Genomic DNA, 25,436 nt, shown 5'->3' on the forward strand with positions numbered 1-25,436 from the left:
TACCTGTTCCCCAATATCTCTCTGTCTAAAAGAAACCAGGACAAAACACACATCTTATGGGTGGCAGAGTAACTCAGTGGTTAGCACTGCTGCCTCACAGCACCAGGGACCCAGGTTCAATTCCAGGCTCGGGTGACTGTGTGGAGTTTGCACATTCTCCCTGTGTCTGCAAGGGCTTCCTCTGGGTGCTCTGGTTTCCTCCCACAGTCCAAAGATGTGCAGGTTAGGGTGGATTGGCCATGGTAAATTGCCTATAGTGTTAGGTGCATTAGTTAGAGGGAAATGAGTCTGGGTGGGTTACTCTTCAGAGAGTTGGTGTGGACTTGTTGGGCTGAAGGGCCTGTTTCTACATTGTAGGGAATCTAATCGAAGCCACAGTACCTTCTCACGGTGTAGGAATCTCGGCAGCGATATGTGCACAGCAAGATCCCAGCTACAGCAGTGTGAGAATCACCAGATAAACTGATTTTGGTGATGGTGACTGAGTAACCCCCACCCACCCCCTCTTCTAGCTCTTCAAAATATTGCTGTGGGCTTGTTCTACATCCACCCGGTGGGCAGAGTAGACCGCAATTTAAAACCTTAGCCAAAGCTCTAATCACATCTTTCCTATAATGTGGTTGCTCATATCTGTACACAGTATTTCAGCTCCAACAAGTGTTGTGTAATTCTGTTGCCCATTTCTAACTGCCTGTCAGATAAAACCAAGAACTGCAGATGCTGGAAATCTGACAGAAAACAGAAATTACTGGAAAAACTCAGCAGGTCTGGCAGCAGCTGTGAAGAGAATGCAGTCTCAATGTCCAGACATTCTGAAGAAGGGTCATTGAACTCTCTGTGAAACTTGAAAGTCCGCAGAAACGATTTATAAGGATGTTGCCAAGTTTGGAGGGTTAGAGCTTTAGGGAGAGGCTGAACAGGCCAGGGCTGTTCTCCCTGGAGCGTTGGAGGCCGAGGGGTGACCTTATAGAGGTTTATAAAATCATGAGGGGCATGGATAGGGTAAATAGGCAAGGTTTTTTTCCCCAGGTTTGGGGAGTCCAAAACTAGAGGGCAGGGGTTTAAGATGAGAGGGGAAGGAGTTAAAAAGGATATGAGGGGTGGTTTTTTCACACAGAGGGTGGTACGTGTATGGAATGAGCAGCCAGAGAAAGTGGTGGAGGCTGGTACAATTGCAACATTTAAAAGGATTTGAGTTGTAGGGAGAGGTTAAAAAGGCTGGAGCTGTTTTCCTGGGAGCGTCGGAGGCTGAGGGGTGACCTTATAGAGGTTTATAAAATCATGAGGGGCATGGAGAGGGTAAATAGGCAAGGTTTTTTTCCCCAGGTTAGGGGAGTCCAGAACTAGAGGGCATAGGTTTAAGGTGAGAGGGGAAGGAGTTCAAAAGGATATGAGGGGTGCTCTTTTCACACAGAGGGTGGTGTGTGTATGGAATGAGCTGCCAGAGGAGCTGCTGGAGGCTGATACAATTACAATATTTAAAAGGCATCTGGATGGGTATATGAATAGGAAGGGTTTAGAGGGATATGGGCCGGGTGCTGGCAGGTGGGACTAGATTAGGTTGGGATTTCTGGTCGGCGTGGACGGGTTGGACCGAAGGGTCCTTCAAGCCAAGCGATACGGTTTCTACAGTGTGAGCTGCTGTTGTGATATTGGAAACATGAGAATCAATTTACATACAGCAAGCTCCAAGGAGAAGTGATGTGATAGTGACCCAGATTGAGTCATACAGCACAGAAACGGATCCTGCGGCCCAACGTCTCCTTCCCCACCAGAGTTCCCAGACTAAACCATTCCCACTTGCCTGCGTTTGGCCCACATCCCTCTAAACCCTTCCTATTCAAGCATCTGTTTTTTAAATATTATAACTGTCCCTGCATCTATCACCTCCTTGGGCAGTGTTGAGGTTTGACTGTTGGTCAGGTCACTGGGAAGAAGGTGTTCTGTTCTTTGTGAAAAGAGCAGTCGTGCTGGGGGTTGAATCATTTTCTCTCACCCAAGAACACAGACAGATCACTCTGAATGAGGCATCGCTGAGAATGCAGCTCTCCCGCACAGTGGGCAGCCATCTCAATCTCAGCGTTCCGTCACTGACTGGCACCTCGGGTACAGATCCTTCACTTCCTCACAAAACCTTTACTCCGAATGAAGAAGGAGGTTACTTACTCCTCAAACAGGAGATCCTGTTTCAACTTGTTCTTGTCTCTAAAACAGCCAAGCGAGTTCATACTGTCGAGGACATCCGGGTCAATGTCGCTCACAGACTGCAGCCTCCGGATCATCACCTTCCGCGCGATCGGCTGCTCCGGTTCTGGCTCATTTTTCCCGCCTCTGAAATGACACACCCAGACCGTCAGGAGGACTCGGTCAGATCCGGTCAGAACCTGTTAGAGCCGGTCAGTCAGTCTCTCAGACTGGTGTGGCCACCATTATAGAGCTAGAACTCCAAACTGGACAGGGGCATGGGTTGGAATCCCAGTGAGTCAGAGAGATGGTGAGGAAGAGAGACCAATATACGCACATATATACACACGCACACACGGACGTGCACAAGTATATACACATATACGCACATCTACACATACTCATGCATAAAAAGTACACACACATCTACAAACATTCATGCATAGATGTGTACACATGTACACACACACGCATGTACAAGTGTATACACACACGTACAAATGTACACAAACACACACGCGCACACGTGTATACACACACGCACACACGTGTATACACACACGCACACGTACAAGTGTATACACACACACACACGTACAAGTGTATACACACACGTACAAGTGTATACACACACACACGTGTATACACACACACGTGTATACACACACACGTGTATACACACACGCGCACACGTGTATACACACACACGCACACGTGTATACACACACACGCACACGTGTATACACACACGCATACACGTGTATATACACACGCATACACGTGTATATACACACGCATACACGTGTATATACACACGCATACACGTGTATATACACACGCATACACGTGTATATACACACGCATACACGTGTATATACACACGCATACACGTGTATATACACACGCATATATACGCACACGTACATACACACACGCACACGTACATACACACACGCACACGTACATACACACACACACACGTACATACACACACACACGTACATACACACACACGTACATACACACACACATGTACATACACACACACGTACATACACACACACGTACATACACACACACGTACATACACACACACGTACATGTGTATACACACACGCGCGTACAGTGTACACAAACACGTACATGTTACACATACATGTACATGTGTATACACACACATTTACTCCAAGGTTCACAGTAGCATGAGGGGACTTGCCACTTCAGGAAGAAGTGACTGCATGAGGGAATCAAGAGAAAGAGACCATTGAATTGACCCGGGTTTCATTCCCTGACTCACGGAGCCGGACCAGGAGGACACCATTTCACCCTGGAACCTGTTCTGCCACACAACAAGCCCACACCTTTGTTTCCCCCATCCAGTAATAGCTTTGAATCACAAAACATCTATTGGCTTTAAAATGAACAATTGATCAAGGATTCACCGCCATTTGCGGAAGGGAGTTCTAAACATTGTTTTTGTGGAGAAGAATTTCCTAATTTCACTCCTTGCAGGTTAACAGTGTTGCCTGGTCCTAGATATATCAAACCAAAGGAAATCATCTCTCGTTGCCCCTCTGGATGTGTGCTCCCACCACTTTAGCCGCTCCACCCAATGCAGGAGGCATTGAGATCCAGAGGCCTGCTCACACCAAGGAAAGGGGAAGCAATGATTAATAAATGGCCCTCTCTCTACTGTTTCCTTAGAAAGGAAGGATTCATTCCCTCCGGACCTAACAAATACCCTTCGAGGGAAATGCAGAGGGAGGAAAAGGAAGAAAAAGACATGTGGAAGAATCAAGTGAAGTGGATTAGTCACTGACGTTCCCAGAGGGTTTGACACTTTTGGATGACTCCTCTGGGCTGTTCCTGGTTCGACAGTAATCATTGACTTGGTTAGAGAGAGAGAGAGAGAGAGAGAGAGAGAGAGAGAGAGAGAGGGAGATGTGAGAAAGTGTGGGTCACCCTGACATGGCTGGGAGCTCTGACACATTGCTGCTGGCTCTACAAGCTGTCATGCAGTGTGTACTTACTGATACCAGGAGTGCTTCTGAATCTGTTCCAGCTATGGCCAGCAGGTAGGTTGCGGAGGAGAGAGAGAAAGGAAAGGCGTTTAATGAGAGAATGCAGAATAGACACTTGCAGTTAAAGAGAAAACCCGAGATGGTGAATGCACCAAACACGAGAGAGGGGAAGCCTGAAAACAGAGATTACCCCTTTCACTCACCAAAGAGGTAATAGCAATATGCCTCCCCCTCCTTGATGGGGAGCACCGATAACCTACCCCCAACTGTGCAGAACACTGAGAATCCTCACAGGGGAAGTGCACATACCACTTCATCCACATGGAGTAACATTTATAAAGTTCCCCTTCAATGGTGTAACACTGATAAACCATCCCCCTCAGTTGGGTAAAACTGATAAGCCTTCCCCCTCAATGTAGTAACACTGATAAACCATCCCGCTCAGTGGGGTAAAACTGATAAACCTTCCCCCTCAGTGGGGTAAAACTGATAAACCATATAACACTGATAAACCTTCCCCCTTAATACAGTAACACTGATAAACCATCCCCCTCAGTGGGGTAAAACTGATAAACCTTCCCCCTCAATGTAGTAACACTGATAAACCATATAACACTGATAAACCTTCCCCCTTAATACAGTAACACTGATAAACCATCCCCCTCAGTGGGGTAACACTGATAAACCTGCCCCCTCAGTGGGGTAAGACTGATAAATCTTCCCCCTTAATACAGTAACACTGATAAACCATCCTCCTCAGTGGGGTGAGACTGATAAATCTTCCCCCTCAATGCAGTAACACTGATAAACCATCCCCCTCAATGGGTAACACTGATAAACCATCTCATTCAGTGGGTAACACTGATAAACCTTCCCTCTCAATGGGGTAACACTGATAAACCTTCCCCCTCAATTCAGTAACACTGATAAACCTTCCCTCTCAATGGGGTAACACTGATAAACCTTCCCCCTCAATACAGTAACACTGTTAAACCATCCTCCTCAGTGGGGTAACACTGATAAATCTTCCCCCTCAAAGCAGTAACACTGATAAACAATCCCCCTCAATGGGGTAACACTGATAAACCATCCCCCTCAATGGGTAACACTGATAAACCATCTCATTCAGTGGGTAACACTGATAAACCTTCCCCCTCAGTGGGTAACATTGATATAGCTTTCCCCTCAATGATGTAACACTAATAAATGTTCCCCCTCAATGAGGTGACACTGAAAGCCCTTCCCCCTCAATAGGTAACACTAATAGCTCTTCCCCCTCACTGGGTTAACAATGATATCCCCCCATTCCCCCGTGGTGTTGATGGTGAATCCGTTGCTGTGGAAACAGGACATGGCAGAGAGTGAGCTAGACCAAGGTACTGACTGAGAGGCGTTTCTCTGCATCCACTTCGATCATGCCCCGCAGTAAATTCTGGCAGTCGGGCGGAATAAAGTGCGGCATATGGAAGACCCCTCGTTTCACCTTCTCTAACAACTGTCGGAGGTTGTCATCATCAAACGGCAAAGCTCCCTGGGGGAAAGAAAACAACGTTCATGGTAACCATCGTCATATCCCACATGCCCCTGTCCACCTGCCTGATGTGAATCTTTGGTGTTCTCTGACCCAGAGGGCTGTGCATGCTCCAGTGCGGAAACATTAAAGGCTGAGATTGACACACGTTTGGTAACTTTCAGGAAATCAAAAGGATATTGGGAGAGTCTGAGACCAGAATGGGATGAGATGGGAATGGGATGGATGAGCCAGGGAGAGATGATGTTGTGTGACCAGGATTTGGTGTGAGTTGGGGAGGGGGGGGAGCTGGGAGCAGCAGAACTATGGCTGATTGGTGGAAGGGTTGGAAGCTGGGCAAGTGGCCAGGAGAGGAATGGTCCAGCCTTGAGGTGTTGGGGGACGTGGCCAGGAGTTCAAACAACAAATGGAGACGGGCGAGATGACCAAAGGTTTCCACCCCACAGGCCGCCCCAGAGAGAGAGCAGCAGAGAGGTCAGGTGGTCAGCTCAGGGCCTAACAGGGAGCTCCGAATAAGGGCCCAGTGTAAAAACTTTGAGAGGGGTGGCTTTCAGTCTTCATAGGATTTCTGTAAACCCAGGAACAAAACCTTTGACACGCAGCCAAGGGTGAGAAAAATGATACCTACCTTGTCACGTTTACATTTTTAAGGGAGGAAACAAAATTAAGAAGCTTGAACCCAAAGAGTTTTGAATTTGACTTTTATTTTCCATCTCTGCTGAACGTAATTTATTACTATTGGCTATCCATTTGTCACCTCAGGGTCAAGTCATTAATAAATGTCTAAAGATTGGTTTCAGTAACATTCCCCAGTAAAGGCTGCTCTATGATCCAGCTCCTTCACCCAAAGCCTAGCTTTAGGCCCCAAGTGTGGGTAGAACCAGCAACATTCTCGGAGGGATGGCATGGGAGCCTGAACCTCTGAAGCCGTCTCCTTTGTGACGGGGAGTTGCGTTTTCTTTAGGAACTGGAGAAAGGCGACAGGAAACTGTCCCACATTATCTTCTCCTGCTGTTCGCTGAATGAAAACGGCGGTGGGGGAGGGGGCAGTGTTGAGGGAGGTTCATCCGAGGAACAAACAGGAGAGCACAAGACCTCAAGCAGTGAAAGAAAGGGTTGACCAGGTGCAGTTCACCCTCTGAGGCCGTTGTTCCCTCATAAACCCTCAGCATTACCCCGGGCGGCTCCATACCTGGCTCACCTGTTTGGATGGGAGTTACCTTCGTGCACTGCGCCTTGCCATAGTCAGGTGACCTGCAAGGGTCACGAAAAGGATTGAAGCAGAAGGCATTCTGGGCACTGGACCTAGAGGCACGCAGAACAATGGCCGAGGGTTCCATCCCATCAGAGGAGGCAGTGGCCTGGTGGTAACATCACTGGACTGTTAACCCAGACACCTAGGTCATGTTCTGGGGACTTGGGTTCGAATCCCGCCACGGCAGACGATGGATTTTAAATTCAATTAAAAATCTGAAATTAAGAGTCTAATGATGACCACAAACCCAAAATCGTTTGGTTCACTAACATCCAGGAAACTGCTGTCCTTAGCCTGGGTCTGGCCTACATGTGACTCCAGACCCATAGCAATGTGGTTGACTCTTAACTACCCTCTGGGCAATTAGGGATGGGCAATAACTGCTGACCTAGCTGGCAATGCCTTCATTCTTTGAATGGATAAAAAATTAGTTGATCCACATGAGGTAGCACAAACCCAAGGCTGGTAGCACAAACTGGTTGGGAGCCGGAGAGTAGGCCCATGATTCCTTACCACCAAGAGTGCAAAGAGTATCACACCGCAGCTCCACACGTCTGCCCGACGGCCATCGTACTTCTCCCCCTGAGGACAGGAAACACCATGAGAGGTCAACCTTGTGTTCTGGGATCGCGGCCGCACACCAGAACGCTGCCTTAACCGGGTCATCACCTCCATGTTTACCATTGGCCACCAGGCCATGAACTCTCACCAAGCCATCCCACCCCAACCCATTCTCCCCCCCACCCCGCCCCAACTCTGCTCCTTCATGCTCGAGCCACACGGTGGAGGAGGGTTCAAATCCTGACCCCATCTCCAACAATGTGAGGCCAACCTGGTTGAGCAGCTTCCCCACATGCTTCTCAGAGTTTACAAGAATGAGGGGTGAGTTTATTGAAGCAAATGTTTCCGAGTGGAGGGGGTTGTGAATGAGCTTAACAGGGCAAATGCTGAGGGGATATTTTCGCAATGAGTGACTCCCCTCAAGGGCAACTAGGGACAGGCGATAAATTCCAGTGACACCCCCCCCTCCCCCAACCAAAAGAGCTAACACCAATCAAAAAGCAGCCATTGGGAATGACACTCAATCTAAAAATGCAAATTTTTAACATGCAAATAAACAAGGTCGAGAAAAATAAAATGTAATCCAAGAAATAGACTTACCCTGATGACTTCTGGACAGGCATAATGTGGAGACCTGCATCCAAAAAATAAAATACGTACAGGATGGTTAGCTGCGTAGCAACAGAGGCCTCCGTTCTCTGGATTCCCACCCAGCCTGCACCGTCAAGGTTTACATCTTGAAAATCATGTCTGAGGAGCCTTCGACATTGAGTTGGCCTCCACGCACCCCCAACCCTTTCGTTCCCAGGATTCCCTTCAGCCTCAACTGCCCAGCGTTCCGGCAAGACAGCACGTGGGAGTACTGCGTCCAGTTCGACTCTGCTTATCTAAGGGGTTTGCATCAAAGGCAGTGCAGAGAAAGTCCGCCAGGCTAGTTCCCGGGATGAATGGGAATGTGGGCATTGTCTGCCCCCACAAACAGCAACTGGTGAGGAGAGGCCAAGTCAACAGGACCCAAGGTCACTGGAGTTTGGACGAAAGCGAGGTGATCTTATTCAAATAAATAAGATTCTGGGGGTGGGGGAGGATGGTTAGACAGGGTAGTTGCTGAGGGGGGAATCAGGAGGCACAGTTTCAAAGCAAGAAGGAATGTTTTAGCGAATTTTGAGAGGATATGTAGCTCAGGTTGAGGTTCTGGATGTAGGTTTGCTCACTGAGCTGGAAGGTTCATTTCCAGGCGTTTCGTCACCCTACTAGGTAAAATCTTCAGTGGGTCTCTGGGTGAAGCACTGCTGATAATTCCTGCTTTCTATTTATATGTTTGGGTATCTTTGGGGTGGTGATGTCATTTCCTGTGGTGATGTCATTTCCAGTGGTGATGTCATTTCCAGTGGTGATGTCATTTCCTGTTCTTTTTCTCAGGGAGTGGTAGATGGTGGTAGATTGAGTTAGATCCCATCTACCACCCCCTGAGAAAAAGAACAGGAAATGACATCACCACAGGAAATGACATCACCAACCCAAAGAAGCCAAACATATAAATAGAAAGCAGGAATTATCAGCAGTGCTTCACCCAGAGGCCCACTGAAGATTTTACCTAGTAGGGTGACGAAACGTCTGGAAATGAACCTTCCCGCTCAGCGAGCAAACCTACATCCAGAAAAAATTTCTCCTCTCGCAAGGTTTTGAAGGTTTGGAATTCTGTCCCTTAAAAGCAGCGGAACAGTGATTGTTTGTGGCTGGGTTGATGCGGATTGCTCAGGGAATCATGGATTTGGAGTAGGAGGGGCCATTAAAGTGGAGTTGAGGCCGCAATCAGTTCAGCCATGATCTTAACGAATGGTGGGTCAGACTCGAGGGGCCAAATGGCCTACTCCTCATCCTATTTCTTGCATTCTTATCAACACCCAGCACCTTTCAACCACAGGAAATCATCCCAAGGTGCTTCACAACACAGAGTGACACTCATAGCTCAGTGTCTGCATTTTGGGAGTTCAATACTGTAGGGATTGTAACGAGGTCAGTCAGACGGACCTCACAGTATATTGGGGCCGTTAACCTGGTCCAATCAGGGAGCCCTGGCTGACATTTTTAAACAGGAGATTCAGAGTCTCCCATGTGAATAAAGGGTGACTTGGTGACGGGATACAGGCCTCTGTGCAATTATTTCAAATACCCACACCAGAGACAGGAGGACAGTGCTGTCATCCAGACAACAGAATAAACTGCTCTGCTGCCTGTCCTTTCAAGAGTCTGTGGCACTATTTCAGAGATGAGCAGAGGAATTCTCCCCTGCGACCAGGAGAAATATCAAACAGACCAGACCAGGGCGATGATCTTCCATTGCTGTGCCAGCATCTTCCTACATGAAGACAATGACAACACTTCAGGGGGCAATGTCTTAAAAGAACTTTGGCACATTTTTGGGGTGCAAAAGGTGCTATGCAAATGCAAGTCCTTTTTGTTCATTTTTAGGGTACTGGACGAGGGAGTCATCCCTGGAGATTATCGCTGACCCACGTCCTCTGGTGGGGATGGTTAAAGGAACTCCAGTCTGAGCTTACAGATAATGGAGGGTCACCTGGGCTAAATACTGGAGGTCACAGCCTCCCAGGGAATTATATCCCAGATACAGCCCACACCAAAGACGGGGAATAAAAAGTATCAACCACCACCGCACAGCAGATTGAGCAGACACCTACAGGCGAAAGAAATGAGAGGCACACGGTAGCTCAGTGGTTAGCACTGCTGCCTCACAACACCAGGGTCCTGGGTTTGATTCCCGCCTCAGGCGACTGTCTGTGTGGAGTTTGCACATTCTCCCAGTGTCTGTGTGGGTTTCCTCCGGGTACTCCGGTTTCCTCCCACAGTCCAAAAATGTTCAGGTTAGATGGATTGGCTGTGCTAAATTGCCCGTAGTGGTAGTCACATTAGTCTGGGGTATATATAAGGTGGGGGAATGGGTCTGGGTGGGTTACCCTTTGGAGGGTTGCTGTGTCTTGTTGGGCCAAACTGTAGGGAATCTAATCTAATCACAACATTTATATAGTGCTTTTCAGGACATCCCTAACAATATCATAGGCACTGAAGGCATTTTCCCACCTCCCCACGTTGTCGCCATGGCAGCCAACCAGCACACAGCAAGATCCTGTGAGCAGCAGCTCGTGCCGAGCGATGTGGGTTGAGAGATACACGTCAACCCGAGGGCAAGGTGGATGGAAGGCCGTGAATCATGTTGAGGGACAAGCCCCTTACCCGCAGCTGGTCTCCAGGAGACTGTCGCCAACCTGCAGTGAAGCCATTCCAAAGTCCGCGATGCGAATGTTGTTCTTCTCGTCCAGGAGTAGGTTCTCTGGCTTCAGGTCTCTGTGGCTGCGGAGCAATGGAGAGAGGGAGGTTAAATCAATCACCAGGGCCACGGGATCAACTAGAGGTCAGGCCTCATCAAGACCGGACTGATGATTGGAATGGCCTCTTCAAGAGTATTGTGTGGAGTTCTGGCCGCCCGGTGATAGGAAGGAAATTACTGAATTGGAGAGGGTTTAGAAAGGATTTACCTCGATGTTGGTGGGACTGGAGGGTTTGGGTTATAAGGAGAGGCTGGATAGGCTGGGACATTTTTCACTGGAGCACAGGAGGCTGAGAGGTGACCTTATAGAGGTTTATACAATCATGAGTGGCATGGCTAGAATGAATAGCAAAGGTCTTTACCCGCAGGTGGGGGAGTTCCAAACGAGGGTATATTTTAAGCTGAGAGGAGAAAGGCTTAAAAAGGACAACTTTCTCACACAGAGGGTGGTTCCTGTGTGTAATGAACTGCTCGAGGAAGTGGGAGATGCAGTGTGTGAGTGTGAGATTGCGAATAAGTGTGTGTGTGCGCACGCATGTATATATGTGTGTGCGTGTGTAAGCCAGTTTGTGTGTGTATGCGCGTGTGTGCATGTGTGCGTGTATGTGTGTGTGCCAGTGTGTGTCTGTGTGTGTGCATGTGTGTGTGCGAGTATGTGTTTGTGTACGTGAACCTGTGTGTCTATGTGTGTATGTGTACGTGTGTGTCTGTGAGTGTGTGTGAGTCAGTGTGAGTGTATGTGTGTATGTGAGCATGTGTATTTATGCGTGAGTGTACGTGTGTGTGTGAGCGTGCGCATGTGTGTGTATGTGTGTGCTTATGTGTCTGTGCTAGTGTGTCTGTGAGAAAGAATATTTGTGTGTGTATTCTTCTGTGTGTCTATGATTGAGTGTATGCGTGTGAATGAGTGTGTGTGTATGTGTCTAAGTGTGAGTGAGTCAGTGAATGAGTGTGAGAGTGAGTGAGTGTGTGGGATGGAGTGCAGGCTGGATAACCACATGTTTATGAAGACTGGAAAGTTGCTGATAAGCAAGGAGTGTGTTTGTATAAACTGGAGAAGCTCAGTAGGCACCATCTGTCGAGAGAGAAAGAGAGGTTCTGAAGAAGAATTATACCAGACTCAAAATGTTAATTTGTTTCTCTCTCCACAGATGCTGCCAGACCTGCTGAGTTTCTCCAGCACTCTGTTTCAGAATTCCAGTACCCACGATATTTTGCCCACAGCAATGCCTCTACTTCCTCAGGAGGCTAAGGAAATTCAGCATGTCCACAGTGATTCTTCCTAATTGTTACAGATGCACCATAGAAAGCATCCTATCCAGATGCACCACGGCTCGGTAAGGCCATTCCTCTGCCCAAGATCAAAAGAAACTACAGAGAGTTGTGAACACAACCCAGGCAAAAGGGAGGACTGCAGATGCTGGAAATCAGAGTCTAGATTAGAGTGGTGCTGGAAAAGCACAGCAGGTCAGGCAGCATCCGAGGAGCAGGAAAATTGACGTTTCGGGCAAAAGCCCTTCATCAGGAAAGTCCATCACACAAACCAACCTTCCATCCAACCAACTTCATCCATAGTTCCAACTGCATCAGGAAAACAACCAACATAATCAAAGACCAGCTCAGTTATACTCTTCTTCCTTCTGGCAGAACATACAGAATTTGTATATACGTATGAACAGATTCAAGAACAGCTTCTTCCCAGCTGTTATTAGACTTTGACAGGACCTTTTTAATGTTAATGTTGATCTCTCTTTGTAGCCTCTCTGTAGCTGTAACACAATATTCTGCATTCTATTCTATGGCCCTAACGTACTTATGTACTTTTTTGTGGCTGTAACACTGTCTCCTGCAATTTGTTATGTTACCCTGATACACTTGCATAGTACAATCTGCCTGTAAAGTACACAAGACAACACTTTTCACTGTACCTCAGTACACGTGACAGTAATAAATCAAATCAAATGGTTGAGTGGAGAGTTAACCATGGACTCAGAGAGGATTTCAGGAGCAGACAGACACTTGGAAAGTCATCACTGAGTCTGCCCTCACGCAATACATTTCAGATCACAACAATGCAGTATGTTAAAAATAACTCAATCTCCCCTCTCCTCCGGCCCTTTCGCCAATTATTTCAAACCTGTTTTCCACGGTAACCCAACCCCCTGGTTGTGGAAACACGCTCTGTCTCTCTATCCCCAATCATAAATCTGAAAGCCTCTATTCACACTGCAGCAAGCACTGTCAGGGTTAGCCGTGGGCTGCTGCAGTTCCTGTGTTGGTTTGGTTGTGTGGGACGAGTACTGAATTAAAACAGCTCGTGGGGCTCCAACCTGCGCAGGTCCTTGATTGAAATACAGCTCCATTCATCACCCAGCCCCGCGCTGACACTTGCGTTCCACCAGAAATGCGATTACACTCTTCGTGCGATGCAATTATTCCTGCACTGTGCGGCCGTGATTTGAATATAAGATTATTCCAAGGCTGCTGTTTAAAACTGGGCCCATTATGGCTGTTTCCTGCCTTCGAGGAGCCCCAGCATCTTGGGAGATTCCTGCTATTCCCAGCCTGTGAAGCCGGCATGCAGTGAGACTCACGGATTGTGCAATCATCACAGTACAGCAGGAGGCCATTCAGCCCGCTGTTTCCATGCCAGGTCTCTGCAAGCTCACCTCAGCCAGTCTCACCACTCTGCCCTTTCCCCTTAGCCCTGCATATCTTTACTCTTAAGATAATTATTCAATTCTTTTACTAAAGTCACCACTGAATCTGCCTTCGCAGCATTCCAGAGCCAAACCACTTCGCCGAGTTAAAACTTGAGGTTATTCCTCATTTTCACTTTGACTCTTTTGAGCATCACCTTAATCCCTGTTCTCAACCCGACTCCACAAGTCCAATTGGGACAATACAACTATAATAGGAACAGCTATACAGAGGACAGCCAGAGAATTTCCAAAGGCATGGCATTCATCCACGGACTCCATCGATAAGCACATTGACCGAAACCCAATATATCGGCCACTACAACAAACAACCAGAACCAGCAACCGGATTCGGCAGAAACTGAACCAAATAAACTCCAGAAACCCCAGTACTGCAGCGCTTCACAGGAGGCTCCAAAGCACTGAAGCTGTCACTGGAACGTCTACAAATCAACTTCCCAGCTCAGTGAACATACCCCCAACCACGACAACCAGCACCCCAAGCTACAAATCATTCCACAAACCTTGAACATCTGCTCCTCTCTCTCCAGCAAAGCCCCTTCTCGATTTCAACCTTGTCCATCATACCTCCTCTCAAACGTCTCTCCGTTCATAGAATCACCACAGTGTGGAAGCAGGCCATTTGGCCCATCGAGTCCACACTGACCCTCTGAAGAACACCCCCACCCAGACCCACCCTCCCTACTCTATCCCAGTAACCCTGCATTTCCCATGACTAATACACCTAAACCTGCACATCTCTGGACACTACCGGCAATTTCCCATGGCCAATCCACCTAGCCTGCACATCTTTGGACTTTGTGGGAGGAAACCAGTGCACCTGGGGTGAACCCACACAGACACAGTGGAGGAGGTGGGAAACGTACAAACTCTACACAGACATTCACCCAAGGCTGGAATCGAATCTGGGTCCCTGGCACTGTGAGGCAGCGGTGCTAACCACTGAGCCACTGTGCTGCCCCCTCTGAAGGGTTTATGGGGGAGCACTCCCAGTTTCTCTTCATGTCCCGGTAATGGAAGTTCCTCATCCCTGGAATCAACCTATGTCCTTCCTACAAGTCAGGCACCCAGAATTGGGCACCAATCTCTGCAGCATTTCAGAAGAGGCGCTAGTGTAGTGGTAATATTGCAGGATAAATAATCCAAAACCCCAGGCTAATGTGCTGGAGGTATGGGTTCAAATCCCACCGTGGGCAAATGCTGAAATTTGAAATCAATATAAAATCAGGAATGCTTTTCTTAAAATAAACTAGCCATTGGCATCCATACTTGTTAAAAGCCCATCTAGTTCACTAATGACCTATAGAGAAGAAGGAGATCTGCCATCCTTGCCTGGTCTGGTCTCCATGTGACTCCAGACACCAGCAATATGGGTGACTTTCAACTGCCCTTTGGCAGTAAACGCTGGCCTGGCCAGTGACATGAATTTTTAAAAAAGTCATAGAGTCATAGGAAACAGACCCTTCGGTCCAACCAGTCCATACTGACCATAATCCCACACCAAACTCGTCCCACCTGCCTGCACTTGGCCCATATCCCTCCAAATCTTTCTTATTCATGTTTTCCAAATGTTTTTTTAAAATGTTACTGTATCTGCATCCACCACTTCCTCTGGACATACATTTCACACACAAAACACTCTCTGTATAAAAAAATCTGCTCCTCATACCTTTTTAAAATATTTCTTCTCTCACCTTAAAAATATGTCCCCTGGCCTTGAAATCCCCACCGTAGGAAAAAGACACCTGCCATTCACTGTGTCTATACACCTCATGATTATTAAACCTCAATAAGATTACCCCTCAACTTCCAGTGAGAAAAGTCCCATCCTCTCCTTATAACTCAAACCTCCCATTCCTGGCAACACCCTGGTAAATCCCTTCTGAACCCTGTCTAGCTTAATAATATCCTTCCTATAACAGGGCGACCAGAACTGGATGCAGTACTCTAGAAGAGGCCTCACCAACGTCCTGTACAACTCAACATGACATCCCAACCCATAAACCCAAAAAGAACAGTAGGGGGAATTCTCTTAAGGAAAATTGTGACGGGTAATAAATGCTACCTTGACCACAGATGTATAACTGATGTTAACACTCAATGTATGTAGTCAGGATTTGGAGGTGCCAGTGTTGGAGTGGGCTGTACAAAGTTAAAAATCACATGACACCAGGTTGTAGTCCAACAGATTTAATAGGAAGCACTAGCTTTCGGAACGCTGCTCCTTCATCAGGTGGTTGAGGAGTACAGAATTGTAAGACACAGAACTTATAGCAAAATTTATAGGCACAGACAACAGAACACAGGGGGCTAACACCTTCAACATCTATTCTGGGCTGACAGCAATTGTTACAGTTAACCTGGGAATGCAACTTTTAAAAGAAGTTTTGTGATTTCCATAATAAAGAAGTGAAACTATCGTGGTCATTCTAACAGATGACAGACTTAACAAACAATCAAGGTATTTTTCAATGTATAATTTCAGTTACATCACACTGTAAAGTTTTGCTATAAATTCTGTGTCTTACAATTGTGTCCTCCACAACCACCTGATGAAGGAGCGGCTCTTCGAAAGCTAGTGCTTCCAAATAAAACCTGTTGGACTATAACCTGGTGTCATGTGATTTTTAACTATGTAGTCAAGGGCTGAGTAATAAGTTGGCAGCCATGAACCTGTGCCTTCAGAACAGACAGACAGAGGACCCTTACCCTCAATCAATGTCAGTCCTACATAGGGAGAAAAATTGCAGGGGGATAGCTTTCCAGTGATAAAAATGGCTCCTTACCATATCGAGTGACTGTGACAGAAATCCAGTGCGGATAGAATTTGTCGGAAGAATTTGCGAGCCTCTTTTGGTGTCAATCTCCCCTTCTTGACAAGGTAATCAAACAATTCCCCTCCGGACACGTGTTCTAACACTAAGTACCTGAAAGTAGAAAGGAAAATTCAATGAAACTGAAAACAGTACTTAACACTTGCAAAGTTAGTTACCACAAACGCTCAAATGCTTTATTGCTGACTGAAGACTGAACTCCAGACTGATACCTTGCATCAATGGACCTTAAATCAGAGGCTCTTCATTTAGGACCCACGTAGGCTGCTGCCTCAGTGGCCCTTAGCAATGGGCCTCTCTCCAGGAGCCTGTATCGGTGGGTTTTAGCAATTGACACACTAGGGCTCTGCCTCCATGGCCCCTATACAATCAAGGTTAGCAACACACTGTGAGGCTTATGTCTCTATGCCCTGGTAATGAAGGCCCTTAGCAACGCACGTGGTGACCAGTCTGTCACCAGGCCCCTACACCAAAGAGAAAAAAAACGCAAAAAAAACAAGTAAAAGTTGGAAATGATGGCACAGTTCTGAATTCTTTTACTGGTTTCTCCTGGACAATTATGCCAATTCCTTTCCTTTTACTGCCCTCTTTTCTTAAAGGTGCCGGCTTTTACTGAGAGGCTATAGCTGTGGTGTCAACCTGCCTCCCTTTGGACATTCTCCATGTATGAGAAGGTATTTGGTATGGTCAGAATATTGAGTAGAGGAGTTGGGAGGTCATGTTGTGGTTGCATAGGACATTGACTAGGCCACTTTTGGAATAATGCCTGCAATTCTGGTCTCCCTGCTGTAGGAAGGATGTTGTGAAACTTGAAAGGGTTCAGAAAAGATTTGCAAGGATGTTGTCAGGGTTGGAGGATTTGAGCTATAGGGAGAGGCTGAACAGGCTGGGGCTGTTTTCCCTGGAGCGTCGGGGGCTGAGGGGTGACCTTATAGAGATTTATAAAATCATGCGGGGAATGGATAGGGTAAATCGACAAATTATCTTCCCTGGGGTGGTTAGTTCAGACCTAGATGACATAGGTTTAAGGTAAGATGGGAAAGATAATAAAAGAGATCTAAGGGGCAACGTTTTCACGCAGAGGGTGGTACGTGTATGGAATGAGCTGCCAGAGGAAGTGGTGGAGACTGGTACAATTACAACATTTAAAAGGCATCTGGATGAGTATATGAATAGGAAGGGTTTAGAGGGATATGGCAAGTGCTAGCAAACGGGACTAGGTTAATATAGGATATCTGGTCAGCATGGACGAGTTGGACTGAAGGGTCTGTTTCCATGCTGTGCATCTCTATGACCCTATGTGACCATAGAGGGGATCATAGCTGAAGCCCTGAGCTTGAATCTCCATTGGATTTTCACTTTTAACCTCAGAGATGTGATTGCAGCTTCTTGACGATCCTTAGAGTTGAATCCAGGCACACCAAGGATGTGCTGAGAGACATCTGGAGAGGCCAATGTGGTGCACAGCAGTGAATAGTCAATGGCGCTTAACAGAAGGCCTGAGATGCCATTACTTTTGGGAGTCTGACCATTGGGTTTGGACTGCAGTCTACTACAGTCAGGGATCTGAAGCCATGACATTCCTGTTCCAGATGATTTATATTTCTGCTGCAAACATTAACTCACTGCGCAAATTTCACCAGAAATTGGAAATTTAACACAATGAACCATTAAAGCTTGATATCAAGTTCACCAGCCCACAATCCAATCGTTTGTTCCTGCAAGGGTGGCAAGGAAGGAGTGAGAAAGGGAAAGAAAGGAAGAAGTGAGAGAGGAGAAAGAATGGAAGACAGAGAGAAGGTTAAGGAAAGGTATAGGAAGGAATGGGGGGGGTGGAGAGAGCGAGGAGAGTGTGAGGGATAAAAGGATACAAGAGGGAGGGAGGGAGGACTGCTCGAGGGACAGAAGAAGAGAAGAGGGAGGGATGGATAAAGGGAAGGAAGGAGGTATGGAGCAGAACGGTGGGACAGGGAAGCAGAGAAGGACAGAGAGGAGAACGAAAGGATAGTGTAAAAAGAAGACGAAGATAAAGGACGGGTTGGATCGAAGGGTCTGTCTCCATGCTGTACGGCTGTATGACTCTATAACATGCAGGAAATTCTCTCTTAAAAATTAGAGTTGGTACTCTGAAACAACTCCAGACGCAAAATCCTGAGAGCAGCAAACAAAAGGCAAGGCAGGAAAATGTGCAGAGTCTCAAGAACATCCAACGTTACTGTCAATAAAGATTAAATGTTTTAATTAAACTGGAAGAGGAGAGGTTGAAGCAATTTTGTAGGATCTCTCACGGGCCTAGTGTTTAAATGCAGTCTGGGCTATTTGGATGGAATTTCAGCTCCCCTGACTCTGAGTGAATTGGGTTTGGGGGCAATTTCAACCTTATAACTCATTGCATCTGTGCTAGTCCTTACATTTGATTTTTATTGACTCTCTGGACATTTTCTGACAGAGGTGTGCCCAGGGGAGCCCTGAGAACATCGCTAACCCCTGCCAGCGATGCCCACATCCCATGACTGGATAATAAAAAAAAATGCTTCGGCTAACATTCCAGAGAGTTGAGTTTGAATCCCACCAGGGTGGCTAAGCATTTAAACTGACCCAGAGAAATAAGTTAAAAACTAGCAAATGAGGTCTGTCTTGCCTCGTGTACCTAAAAAAAGGAGCCTCCATTCATTTTTGAAGCATTATTGAGCTTGTCCCACAGAAATAAACCACACTTATTAATAATAATTAAAACTCCCAGAATGTTCTATCTGGTTCATGAGTGCCCTTCAGGGAAGGAAGTGCAGCACCCAAACAGTGCATGAAAATGAAGGTATTTCAGGTACCAATGTGCTTCAGTTTAACATCACACTGAAAGGCAGCACCTCTGACAGTGTTGCATGCCCTCAGTATCACAAACGTCTCCAGAGCGGGACTGGAACCCAACAATCTTCCGACTCCAAGCCACTGAGCATCTTGTAAATCACCCCCTGGGTTAACACAGAGCAAAACCATTCTAAATCATTCGAGGGTACCCTCTGATATTGTCAGAGGGCCACCCAACAAGTGCACACCCTGTAAAACAAGCCAAAAATATAATACCTACAAATATTTCTTATTTTCGTATACATCATGGAGCTTCAGCACGTGTGGGTGCTCGATCAGCTTCAGAATGGCAATCTCCCGCTCCACCTGTAGAGAGGAAAAATCCTGTTATACCAAATCCTGGCAGCAGGAGGCAGCATCAGCATTGAGTGTCAGCACAAAAAAAGCCACAGGAGAAGCCACTCAAATCCTCAGGCCTGCACCCCCTTTTCAATTGTATCTGGGGCAATTTATAGCTCAAATCCATTTGATCTTGAGACTACCCCCGGAGAACCGAGTGCGGTTTTCATCTCTACATCTAGGGAGGAATATACTTGTCTTGGGAGAACGTGAAGATTCCCCAGAAGGTTCCCACGGGGTGACAGAGTGGTCTGATGACAAAAAGGCTGAACAAATTGGCTTTATATTCTCTGGAATATGAGAGATGACCTCATTGAAACAGAGCAGACACAGGGAACAGTAGAACCATAGAAATGACAGAGAAGAGGCTCATACGGCCCATTTTGTACAACGCCAACCCAAAGACACCAAGACACCCTTTCTAATCCCACCTTCCTGCTCATGGCCCATAGCCTGTAACAATATTGACAGTGCAGATCCAGGTACCTTTAAAAAGAGTTTAAGGTTTCTGGATCCACCACTGACTCAGGCAGCGAATTCCAGCAACCCACCACTCTCCGCGTAACAACGTTTTTCCTCATATCCCCTCCAATCCTTGTGCCCTGAAATGCAGCAGAAACTTAGTAAGTCATCCGAAGAAGTCATAACCGAACTCGAAATGTTTTTCTCTCTCCAGAGCTGCTGTGGAGGGCATGTGTTGTGCTGTACTGTTCCACATTCTACATTTCTCCAGCAAATCCTGGTTTTGTTTCAGAATTTCCAGCACCTGCAGTATTTTGCCTTGATCTGAGCGCAGACTCAGAGATTGTTTTCCCCAGTTTGGGAATCTACGGATGGGGCACAATACGCCAATGAGGGGAGGTAGTGGCATCCCAATTAGTTATCCAGACGCCCAGGTGAATATTCTTGGGAATGTGGGTTTGAAATCCACCAGGACAGCTGGTAGCGTTTCAAGTCAATTGATAAAATGACGGAACTTAAAGCTAAAGATATTGTGGAGCTTGAAAGGGTTCAGAAAAGATTTACAAGCATGTTGCCAGGATTGGAGGGTTTGAGATGTAGGGGACAGGGTGAATAGACTGGGTTTTTTTTTTACCCTGGAGCATTGGAGGCTGAGGAATGACCTTATAGAGGTTTACAAACTGAATGGACTCACAAACTCTTAACATGCGCCTGTACCTGTGTTTTTGTTTTTGCCGCTGTTCACCTATTATTTACTTATCTATGCTACTTAACTCTGTGATCTGCCTGTATTGCTCGCAAGACAAAGCTTTTCACTGTGCCTCGGTACACGTGACAATAAATTCAATTCAATTCAATAAAATCATGAGGGGCATGGATAGGGTAAATAGACAAGGTCTTTTCCCTGGGATAGGGGAGTCCAAAACTACAGGGCATAGGTTTAGGGTGAGAGGGGAAAGATATAAAAGGGTCCTGAGGGTCAACATTTTCATGCAGAGGGTGGTACGTGTATGGAATGAGCTGCCAGAGGAAGTGGTGGAGGCTGCTACAATTGCAACATTGAAAATGGGTACATGAAGGGTTTAGAGGGATATGGGCCAGGTGCTGGCAAATGGAACTAGATTGGGTTGGGATATCTGATCGGCATGGACAGGTTGGACCAAAGGGTCTGTTGCCGTGCAGTCCGTCTCTATGACTCTAATCCCTGTAATAGTGACCATGAAACTACTACTGATTGTCATAAAAAAAAACATTTGGTTCACTCATGTCCTTAAGGGAAGGACATCTGCTGCTCTTATCTGGTCTGGTGTACATGTGACTCCAGAACCAAAGCAATATGGTTAGACTATATGACACAGGAGCAAGAATTAGGCCATTCAGCCCATCGAGTCTGCTCCACCTTTCAATCAAGGCTGATACATTTCTCAACTCCATTATCCTGCATTCTCTCAGTGACCCTGGATCCCCATGTCAATCAAGAACCTATCTATCACCATCTTAAATATACTCAATGACCTGACCCCCACAGCCTTCTGTGGCAATGAATTCCATAGATTCCCCACCCTCTGGCTGAAGAGGTTTCTCCTTATCTCTGTTCTAAAAGGTCTTCCCTGTACTCTAGGCTGTGCGCTCGGGTTCTAGTCTCTCCTACCAATGGAAACATCTTCCCAACATCCACTCTGTCCAGGCTATTCAGTATTCTGAAAGTTTCAATTAGATCCATCGAGTACAGACCCAAAGTTGTCAAACGTTTCTCATATGTTAAGCTTTTCATTCCCGTGAACCTCCTCTGAACACATTCCAGGGTCAGTACATCCTTCCTGAGATATGGGGCCCAAAATTCCTCAGAATACTCCAAACATGGTCTGACCAGAGCCTTAATGAGCCTCAGAAGTACATCCCTGCTTTTATATTGAAGTCCTCTCAAAATAAATGCCAACATTGCATTGCCTTCCTAACTACTGACTCAACCTGCAAGTTTACTCTGACAGAATCCTGGACTAGAACTCCCAGGTTGAACTTCAGACTTCTGAATTTTCTCCCCATTTAGAAAATAGTCCATACTTCTATTCTTTTTACCAAAGTGCATGACCTCACACTTTCCCATATTGTACTCCATCTGCCACTTCTGTGCCCACTCTCCTAACCTATCCAAATTCTTCGGCAGCCTCCCCACTTCCTCAATGCTATCTGTCCCCCCCCACCCCCCTACTTATCTTTGTATCGTCTGCAAATTTGGCCAGAATGCCCCCAGTTTCTTCATCTAGATCATTAATGTATAAAGTGAAAAGTTGTGGTCCCAACACTGATCCTTGCAGAACACCACTTGTCACCAGCTACCATCTGGTAAGGACCCTTTTATCCCCATTCTCTGCTTTCTGCCAGACAGCCAGGCTTCTATTCGTGCTAACACCTTGCCTCTAACACCATGGGCTTTTATCTTACTCAGTGGCACCTTGTCAAAGGCCTTCTTGATGTCCAGGTAGATAACATCCATTGGCTCTCCTTGGTCTAACCTGCTCGTTACTTCCTCAAAGAATTCGAGCAGATTTGTCAGGCAGCAGACTTTGCCCTACTTCACCATGCACTTCCAAGTATTTAGAAATCTCATTCTTCTTAACGGACTCCAAAATCTTACCCATGGCCAAGGTTAGGCTAATCGGCCTGTAATTTTCTGTCTTTCGCCTCACTGCCTGCTTAAACAGGGGGGTGGGTTACTTTAATGATCCTCCAGTCCCCTGGGGCCCTCCATGACTGCAGCGATTCCTGAAAGATCACCACTGAAATCTCCAATATCTCTTCAGCTCCCTCCTTTAGAACTCTGGGGTGTACTCCATCTGGTCCAGGTGATTTATCCACCTTCAGGCCATTCAGTTTTTCTAGCACCTTCTCCCCGGTGATGGCTACCATACTCACCTATGCCCCCTCACTCTCTTGAATTTTTGGGATATCACACATGTCTTCCACCATGAAGACTGACGCGAAGTAATTATTCTGTTCCTCAGCCATTTCCTTGTTCCCCACTACTATCTCGGCAGCATCATTTTCCAGCAGCCCAATGTCCACGTTTGGCCCTTTATATATCTAAAGAAAGTTTTAGTTGACCCAGAACTGCCTCCAGAGTCATAGAGTCATAGAGATGTACAGCACAGAAACACACCCTTCAGTCCAACTTGTCCATGCCAACCAGATATCCCAACCTAATCTAGTCCCATTTGCCAGCACCTTGTCCATATCCCTCCAAACCCTTCCTATTCATATACCCACCCAGATGCCTTTTAAATGTTGCAATTGTACCAGCCTCCACCACTTCCTCTGGCAGCTCATTCCATACACCCTCTGTGTGAAAAGTTGCCCCTTATATCCCTTTTATATCTTTCTCCTCTCACCTTAAACCTATGCCCTCTAGTTCTGGACTCCCCCACCCCAGGGGAAAGACCTTGTCTATTTACCCTATCCATACCCCCTCATGATTTTATAAACCTCTATAAGGTCACCCCTCAGCCTCTGACGCTCCAGGGAAAACAGCCCCAGCCTGTTCAGCCTCTCCCTATAGCTCAAATCCTCCAACCCTGGCAACATCCTTGTAAATCTTTTCTAAACCCTTTCAAGTTTCACAACATCGTTCCGATAGGAAGGAGACCAGAATTACATGTAATATTCCAAAAGTGGCCTAACTAATGTCCTGTACACCCGCATCATGACCTCCGAACTCCTGTACTCAATGCTCTGACCAATAAAAGAATGCATACGAATCGCCTTCTTCATTTTCCTATCTACCTGCGACTCGACTTTCGAGGAGTTATGAACCTGCAACCAAGGTTCAGCAACACTCCCTAGGACCTTACCATTAACTGTATGTCCTGCTCCGACTTACTTTCCCAAAATGCAACACCTCGCATTTATCTAAAATGCTCTCACAAGTTCAAGGGTCATTAGAGATGGGCAACATTAGAGATGGGCAACATTAGAGATGGCCTTGCTTACGATGCCTCATCCTATGAGCAAAAGCCTTTGGACAAAGAGCTGTTTATTTCAGGCTGACATAACAAAAAAAAAACACAGATTCACTCGGACCACTGTGAATCTTTGGAATGCTCTACCCCAGAGGGCAGTATATACTTAGTCACTGAGGATATAAGTCTGAGATCTAGAATTGTTTGGTTTCTCAGGAAATCGAAGGTCACAGAGTGGGAAAGTGGAGTTGAAAATCAGCCATAAAGAATGGTGAGGCATGCTTGAGAAACCAAATGGTCGACTCCTGCTCTTAGGTTTAGTGTTTTAACATTGATTACATTATCCTACAAAAAAATCAATACCTCCGATAGATCCACTTTAGTCTTTTAGTAAAGAAAGTGTCAGATTCCAGAGGTATTTTGTTTTTCTTTGGAACCACACAAATTATCGAGTGATGCCCCCTTCTGGATTTCTTCACAAGTAACAGCCATTTCCGACAAGAGAACATTTAAACATCTTCCCCTGACATCCAAAGGCATTACCTTCTCCGAATGCCCCACTATCAACACCCTGGGGGTTACCATTGACCAGAAACTGAGTTGAAATGGCCATATAAACACTACGGCTGCAAGAACACATCAGAAAGCTAATGTAGTGATTGGAATGAGGTAGGTCAGTTAGATCTCATTGAGTACCAGTTCCCTGATTGGGGCTGTTAACCTGGTCCAATCAGGGAGCCCTGGCTGACAGAAGAAATAGGAGTCTCAGGGACTCTCCTTACTCCAGGGATGTCTCTGAGCTAGCTGGTCTGAATCCATATACTGTACCTGTGTAAATAAAGGGTGACTGAGTGATTGGATACCTGCCTCGGTGGAGTTATTTCAGCTGGGAATCCTGCAGCGAGAATCTCACCTCCTGAACAATTGAGAAAGGGTACTGATTGGTTGGCAAATCAATCCCTATTGGCTGAGGCATTGCCATGGTGGTCGCACCACTGAATCCCAAAGGCGTAAGACCTTTTCTCCTTTTTCTCTCGAAGGCTCCGTGTTTCTGGTCGCCTGTAATTTTAATTCTCCGTCTTACCCTCCCACTGAGATTGGTCTGCTGTGCAGTTCCAATGAAGCTCAAGCATCTGGCTTGAACAACATCACCTTGTTTTTCCACTCTACATCCTCCAAAACCAATGTTGCGATCAATGATTTCAAACTCAGACCAATACATTCTTTTCCAAGTATTACTGTCTTCATCAGGAAGAAGGGAAAACGAGAGAGAAGGCAAAACCGTCATAGGGGAGGAAACAAAATGAAGGTAGAGGTGGCTGCACCTTCAGTGACCCAAGCCCCAAGTCCTTCCCT

The 25,436-nt window shown here is 46.5% G+C and overlaps 1 protein-coding gene across 4 annotated transcripts in view; it reads right to left on the reverse strand.

The window, feature by feature from the left end:
* Window positions 1-25,436, reverse strand: part of LOC122542020 (serine/threonine-protein kinase BRSK2-like) — a 196,598-nt gene that overhangs the window by 53,872 nt on the left and 117,290 nt on the right. For 3 of the 4 annotated variants that reach the window (XM_087978291.1, XM_087978289.1, XM_087978288.1), the window contains exons 3-10: window positions 19,544-19,629; window positions 16,408-16,548; window positions 10,808-10,924; window positions 8,153-8,186; window positions 7,505-7,573; window positions 5,590-5,736; window positions 4,215-4,246; window positions 2,167-2,331 (exon numbers count right to left, since the gene is read on the reverse strand). In XM_087978291.1, the coding sequence (XP_087834417.1) occupies window positions 2,167-2,331; window positions 4,215-4,246; window positions 5,590-5,736; window positions 7,505-7,573; window positions 8,153-8,186; window positions 10,808-10,924; window positions 16,408-16,548; window positions 19,544-19,629 (791 nt within the window). Of the gene's footprint in view, window positions 1-2,166; window positions 2,332-4,214; window positions 4,247-5,589; window positions 5,737-7,504; window positions 7,574-8,152; window positions 8,187-10,807; window positions 10,925-16,407; window positions 16,549-19,539; window positions 19,630-25,436 lie in introns of all 4 variants that reach the window. The other variant, XM_087978290.1, reaches the window with a different exon arrangement.

Source organism: Chiloscyllium plagiosum, unplaced genomic scaffold, assembly GCF_037043375.1.
Source record: "Chiloscyllium plagiosum isolate Xiang-an unplaced genomic scaffold, Cpla_swu_hap1 HiC_scaffold_33, whole genome shotgun sequence".
Taxonomy (NCBI): domain Eukaryota; kingdom Metazoa; phylum Chordata; class Chondrichthyes; order Orectolobiformes; family Hemiscylliidae; genus Chiloscyllium; species Chiloscyllium plagiosum.